Below are 7,253 nucleotides of genomic sequence, written 5' to 3'. Positions count from 1 at the left end.
AAAAATTTACTGTGAAACAATATGCCTTGCTATGCTGGCACTAGACTCATGCATCTCATGTTTACCCCACCTCTTGACTGCAAGAGACAAGTGGTTGACAACCTATACCATCTAGGTTTGTGTACATTCATTCTATGATATTTCCACAATAATGAAATTGCCAAATAACACATTTTTCATACCTTATCCCTGTCCCATTACGTGTCTCTTTTAAATTCTTTGTCTGGTGGTTTATGTATCTGCATCTTCAAAACTTTAGGGTCTGTTGATGTCACTTTGACCATTTGGTGGTGATGTTTCCCTGACTGTTCTTGATCCTCATATCTGGGTGTTGGTGTCGTACATTTGGAGAAGGACTTGTTCCAGTCTTTGTGTACTGGCTTATCTACAGTGTTTGGTTCGATGCTTGGAGTTTGAATCTTCAAGGGTAGGCCTAACAGCTTGATCCATGAGGACCTAGCAGATCTGATCCATGAGGGCAGACTGGGGCCTAGGGTTGTAGGAGTCAACCTACACCTTGGGTCCACAGAGGCATTCCTAGAGTCTGGTGCTGTGGAGGCTAACCCAGCACTAAGGTCTATTAGGATGTGTTTGGACCCTTGGTGTACTGGACTGTGGGACCTCACCTGGCCCTTGGATAGGCATGGAGCCTGTGTCTCCAGGTGCCTGTCTGGTGCCGGGGGTTCCATCCTAGTGCTGGGGCATACCTGAAACCAGTAGCTGGTTTTGCCAGCCTGGCTTTGAGCTAGTCTGGAATCACAGGGTATGGCTGCGTGCTGGCAGGCCTGGACCCTGTACAGTCTGGTCTGGAGATTGAGTTTGCTGGGCATAGGCATGATAACTTGAACTGTTGAACTATCCTGGGGCCTGGTACTAGGGTGGGCCTGAAGCCTGGAGAAACAGTCAGATGTTCAGAATGGGGTGGAGCCATTGGGCTGGGCCTAGAGTCTGAGTCTTTTTACCTTCCCTCTTAAACCAAAGATAGTCACGGAAATCCAATGGTAGGCTTTGTTCTTGGTGTAGAGTGAAGGCAAAAACATGCCAGCAACTGTACTTCTCTTTAAAGAATTCAGTGGCTAAGACATAACTAGCAAACAGACTTCCCCAGCCCCTATCCTTGACCAAAGACAGTGTGAAGGCCTTAGGTAGCTGTCTTAGTCCATTTTCTGTTGCTATAACTGAACATCATGGGTTGATTAATTTATAAAAGGAGATTTATTTAGAAGCTCACTGGAAGTCCAAGAGCATTGTCAGCATCTGCTTATCATCTGGTGATGGCTTCTTGCTGGGTCATGACATGTTGGACAGCATCACATGGCAACACAGAGCAAGCTTGCTTACTTGAATTTTTTTCCTCTTATGAAACCACGATATGCCATGGGAGCCCTGTCTGCATGACCTCACCTAATCTTAACTACTGCCCAAACACCTCACTTCTAAGTACTACTAACATATGCTTTGGGGATTGAGTTTCAGCATGAGTTTTGGAGGAAACATACACCCAGAGTACAGCAGTGGTTAAACTCCACTTTCCTGTCATTTTGTCCACAGTAAGTTATTTTGAGAATAAAGACTGCCTTGGCAAAATTCTTAGCCTACTGTCTGTGCTGGGAAGGGTGTGATAATAAGATAGGCAGTTTTTACATCACTGGTAGAACAGAAATTTTATACCAGTCTTGTGGAAAGTAATTTGGTAGCATATAAAACATGCTTTTAAAATGTCCATTCTTTTTGGTCTAGTTTTCATATTTATAGAAGTCTGTCTTAAAGAATTAGAGAAGTAGACATGGATTTATATTCACAACTCTTGGCTGGTATGTTCATTATAATAGGGGAAAGTTGGAAAGAATTTGTCTGAATGTCTTACATAAGGTAAATCATGTCAGTTATATAGCTTTGCAGCCAACTTTTGAGTGCCTAATGATATGAAGAGATGCTTATAGTACAATGTTGAATGAAAAAATCAAAGTACAACATTTCATATGCAATATGATCCTTTATTGAAAGGGAGAAAAACAAAAATGTTTGTATATGGTAACAAGGCCAAAAGTAAATATAACAGATTATTATCAGTGGTGAGATTCTGATTGATTTTTATGTTTTTTTTAAAAGCTCTCCATTTTTTTTTTTTTTCAAATTTTCTACAATGAATTAAAAAAACTGAAAGTGTTGTAAAAATGTGTCTGCATACTCTATGCTGTACCCAAAAAGACTGCTATTTTTCACAACTGGTAGCAAAAAGTAGTTTACATTAAGGTTGAATTTGCTAATTATCATAATGTGCAAATGAATTTCGAATTTTGCAGCTTTTCACATTGTGTGGTGAGCAGAGCTGCCACTGCCAGCGCTGGCATATGAGCTCCAGCACGGCCCATCTGCTGCTCAAGCTCATTTTGGCTGACACAGATTTATTTCATTTCATTCCTTAATTTGGCAACATTTTCTCTTTTCTCATTATCATAGCTGGGATACAGAAGTGTGTTACTCGTTTTGTTTACCAGTTTGTTGTTTTCCTTTGTTCCATTTTGTAAAGTTGAAGAAGCCAACAATGGGAATTCTGTCTTCTGAAAATGCAGTGCTCGTCCTTGGGGATCTTGGGCGTGTCTTGCTGACGTGCCCTGTGTTTCCGACACTTGCAAGCCATTTCAGTTGTTTTAAGAAGTAGAAAGCTTCTTGGTGTATTTTTCAAACGGCTTAACATTTCTTTTCCCACCTCCCACCTCAGAAGATTTGGAAATGCTTCCAAATAGAAATTATAAACATTAGCCTTAAGCTAAGCTCTCTCCATCTGGTATTTGGTGCATTTTTTAAACTGAAGGCTCATGTTATTTGTTTAATCTTCATCAGAAACACGTGAGGTGAGACTTAACTACCCCGAGCACCTTACACTTAAGAAGGGATTTTCCTCCAAATTGGTTTGTATTTCAAGGGGGACTGGGAGTCAGTAATGTGTTCAAAACTTTAGAACTGTTAGAATCATCTTAAGAGATTTCTTGAATGCATTAGATAGGATATAGATGGCTGTTGCCTGAGAATCCTCTTTGAGTTTGATATTTTATTTTTTTGAAGAGACATTAAGACTTTGTGCAACTTTTCTCTCTAGGTTACCCTGAAGAGACTTACCCAATTTATGACCTTTCAGACTGTATCAAGCATAGACAAAAAACAATCCTGGTGGATTACCCTGACCCAAAAGAGCCCTCTGCTGAAGAAATAGCTGAAAGAATGGAAGTGCTGGAAGAAGAACCAGACCATGTGGGTTGGGAACGTCTGCCCACTGACCCTAGACCCCAAAAAGATAATCCTGTTACCTCGTGTGACCCAAAGCCAGAAACATGTTCCTGCTGTTTTCATGAAGAAGATGATCCTGTTGTCTTGGCAGAGAATGCTGGATTCAGTGCAGATAGCTACAGTGATGAACAAGAGGAAACCAACAAAGACCAGACCCAAGATTTTAGAGAGGAAGAGCTGGGCACCAGCGCCGATACGACATGGATAGGCGGCATGCTGAGGAAGCGTAACCTCCAGGGTGTAGAGTGAAACAGCCAGTTTGGTGAAGTACCCATTACTCTAGTCCCAAGGTGACCTTGCTCTCCTTTTCGATTTCATCCTTGGCCCTGTGCCCTGTACTTCCTTCTCTGTGTTCAAATATCATAGCTGTTGGGCCACTACCAGGGATATCATGTATCCTTCCTGGTGCTCATACATCTGTCACCTTGTAAAACACAGACATTAGTGTGAACACAAGATAGCTTCATTCTCTCATTTGTCTTTCCCCCACCAAGACGTTGATACATTGAGTAATTATACTGGGTCTGTCATAATCACAGATGGGACCACTCAGGCAAAGGCCTGACTCTTCCTCCTCGGAGTAACAGACAGTTTACCTGTGAACCAACAGCTACTTACAGATGAGGAGGATTTAAGGCTGCAAGTGAAGATTTCAGACTCTAAAATATCTTTTTGTTTGAGGCTTGAACAGGTTAATGGCTTCCTGGGGAGAAAATTCTTTGTGGGCATGATGGGTACAGAGCAGGGGTAAGACCCTGCAGACTGAACTGAAGCCCCTTTCTCTTGCTGAAGGTCTTTCTAGAACCACTAGAAACCACTGATGAGGTTTCCGATATCCTCTTTTCTCCAGGGCAGAAGACACCTACTCACCTGAAGATGAGCACAGAGCTGTTTGGAAATTGTTTTGCTCTGATAGTGTCTGGATCTGTAGCTTCTGTTATCCTTGTTTTGCTTAACAGAACTGCCAAATCCAGAAGCACCTTTGGTCTTCAGCAGCCAGGGGAAGCTTTAGACACTTTCGTCCCTGCCCTGGAGGGCCACTGTTTGAAGCTGTTGAAGACAAGGGTGTGTTGTGATCCTACTGTGAGCAGCTCAGGCCAAGGAGCCTGCAATAGGGGAGAGAAGCTGTGCACATAACTAAACCTAGACGCTCTTTGTAATGTTGTGCCAGTCAGGAAACTGGTTCTCACATCCATGTGACTTGAAACAGAAATAAGGGCTGAGTTTAGATAACAAAGTGGCACCACAAGGTAGTTGCTGTGTTTCTTACAGAGGCAACATTGGTGCTCAGGGGAAAGAAACCATGTATTCTGTATTTCAGTACTTGGGCTTTTTGAGAAAGTTGGGAAGAGTAGGAAATAAACAGGGACTGGGAGGATTTTGACCAAGCTAAAGCCCTTTCTACGCTATCATTTTTCATGTGTTTTCATAGGACGAGGTGGCACCTATGAAGTCTGTCTAACATGAAGGATGAGCAAATTCAGTTCACACGTTAAGACCCGAGTTTAAAGAGGGCATGTTTCTAAGGACATTCCCAGTCATGAAATGGGGAAGACTCCACAATTAAGAAATTACGTGAAGATAGATGTAGCTTTTAGAGTTTCACTGTGCTGGTCTGTGATGTCAGAAACATAGCTAAAACCACACATCTAAGTATATAAACTGTTGTCAGAAGGTATAGGATAATACTAAGATAATCTATCAGCTGCTAAGAGGTGTTACTTGTTAACTAAAGGGAAAAGTCAATGAACATTGAGTCTGCAAAAAATATACTGCATCACATTTATCTCTGGGGAACGTTTGATTCATATTGTAAAGACTGCACTTAAAATGTACTGAATGCAATACAGGCATAATGTTAACACTAAAGGTGAAAAATTATATAAGTAATCTTCACTGTTTTGATAAATTTTTTTACATGTGATTTCCTTTCATTCCCTGTGAAGTGTTGAATTTATGAAGACATCCCTGGGTCTCTGGTTCAGATTTCCTTTTTTGCTTTAGATACGATTCCCTTATTAGAGGTAAGTTGTCCTTTCCTTCCCATTCAGTCAGCATATAGCAGCTCAGTGCTGGGTACTGGCAACAGGCTCAATTCCTGCCTTTGAAAAACTCAATTTAATGGGGGAGCCCGAGAGAGAAAATGAACTATGAACTATACGAAGGCTCAAGATTATGAATTCACAGACACAGAAAAACCAGTCATGTTCTTTCAGCATCCTCTAGCTGTTGCTTCAACTCTTTAGGCAGTCTGAACCTTCTCATCTACAAAATAAGGATAGTAAAGTCCAGGTCTCAGGGTCACCCATAATCAGTGAAATAATCAGTGCATCTTAACAGCACTGCTTCTAACTCACATAATTAAGGGTAACTTTTATTATATGAAAGGTGGCAGCTATGAGGTGCACATCCGGGGTGTCCATATGATATGCATATCCATATCATAGGTGCCCTCCAGGCTGAGCAGGATTATAGGACTAGGATTTGTTGCTCTGGTCTTCATTTCTCAGAACTAAGGGGCTATGAGCCTGACCAGCCCCCTAGCACTAGTGACCTCTCTGGGCACTGTGCCAGGGCACACACGTTACACTACTGGGGCAGATGGCTGGTCTGAGGAGCAGCTGCATTATCTGGGACCATGCTTGATAGAGCAGGTGGGTGACCAGCCAGGTCATAACAGGAGTGCAAAGCATCTTACAAGCTCCAGAAGCTGGGTCCAGGGAGGTAGAATGAGGAGTACAGAGGTATTTAACCTCTAGAAATAATGGCCTGAAGGGCTGGGGATATAGCTCAGCGGCATAAGCGCTTGCCTGGCAAGCCTGAGGTCATGAGTTCAATTCCCAGTACCAAAGAAAAAAGAAAGAAAAAAGAAAGAATGGGCTGAGAGAACCACATTCCTTGCACCTCCCGTGGCATAGGTTATCCCCACCTAACTTACAGTCCAAACTAGACACTTTGGAAAAAGAATCTACTCATAATTATGCCAAGATATTGGATATAAACAAAGACTAATCTGAACATATAGTCTGTGGTCATTTAAGATTTTTCTTCAACCTGATGACTAAAAAACAATAAGCTCCTTCCTTTTTAGAATATCCTGCATACACTGTTTCCCACTGGGGCCACAGAAGAGAGGAGATACCCTCGGTCATACCAAATTCTCAGATCTGGCCAGGTGTGATGGTACATACGTGTAATCCCAGCTACTAGGAAGACTGAGGCAGGAGGGTTGCAAGTATGAGGACAGTCTGGGCAGCTTAGCAAGACCCTGTCTCAAGATAAAAAAAGGGGGGTGGCGGGGCTGAGGATATAGCTTAACTGCTTGCATACATAAGGCCCTTAGTTCCGTCCCAGTACAACACCAAAACAAAACAAAAACTCTGTGAAGGAATAAAGCAATCTGCTTATTATCATACTCTTAAATTTCTTCTACCTAGACTATTTGTATTCCAAAGGAGACTTTGTCATTTATTCGGCAATACTGAGAAAAATCTGAATGACACATCTGTGGCTTTGCCATGATCATCAGACCTTTCTAAGATGTACTTCTCACCATCTTCTTATACAAAGAAGTAAGACCAGTGTCTCCTTTTGGATTATTCCTTAACTTCTCTGAGCACCAGTTTCCTCACCTATGAATTAGGAATAAACTCCTAAATTAAATGATCCACTGTTTATAAAGTGTATATCCCTGGATGAAGCATATGGTAGGTGCTCAGCAACAGCATCAATGTCCTCATCACCCTGTGCTCCAGTCCTGTGCTGCTGGACTACTGGACTTATCTTCTAAGGCTAACCTGACTGCCAGATATGGCCAGGTCCATTCCATAGTCACTGGTAGACTTTAGTTGTGATCTCTCCTCACTCAGGATCAAACTATTAGCTTTTTTGTGTCTTGCTTCCAGCCAGAGCTGCAGCCTCCTGTCTTCTTGGCTTCAAGTCTGCCACAAGCTAAAAAGATT

General features: G+C 42.1%; 1 protein-coding gene across 2 annotated transcripts in view; it reads left to right on the top strand.

The window, feature by feature from the left end:
* Nucleotides 1–5,200, top strand: part of Ric3 (RIC3 acetylcholine receptor chaperone) — a 42,624-nt gene extending 37,424 nt beyond the window's left edge. Inside the window, exons 6-7 of one of the 2 annotated variants that reach the window (XM_005380215.2) lie at nucleotides 3,104–3,581; nucleotides 4,142–5,200. In XM_005380215.2, the coding sequence (XP_005380272.1) occupies nucleotides 3,104–3,540 (437 nt within the window). In that variant the 3' untranslated portion in view covers nucleotides 3,541–3,581; nucleotides 4,142–5,200. Of the gene's footprint in view, nucleotides 1–3,103 lie in introns of both variants that reach the window. The other variant, XM_013512016.1, reaches the window with a different exon arrangement.
* Nucleotides 5,201–7,253: the final 2,053 nt, after the last annotated feature.

Source organism: Chinchilla lanigera, unplaced genomic scaffold (assembly GCF_000276665.1).
Source record: "Chinchilla lanigera isolate Chin_1 unplaced genomic scaffold, ChiLan1.0 scaffold00013, whole genome shotgun sequence".
Taxonomy (NCBI): Eukaryota; Metazoa; Chordata; class Mammalia; order Rodentia; family Chinchillidae; genus Chinchilla; species Chinchilla lanigera.
Note: the sequence above shows the minus strand (reverse complement) of the source record. Positions and strands in the feature narration are given on the sequence as shown.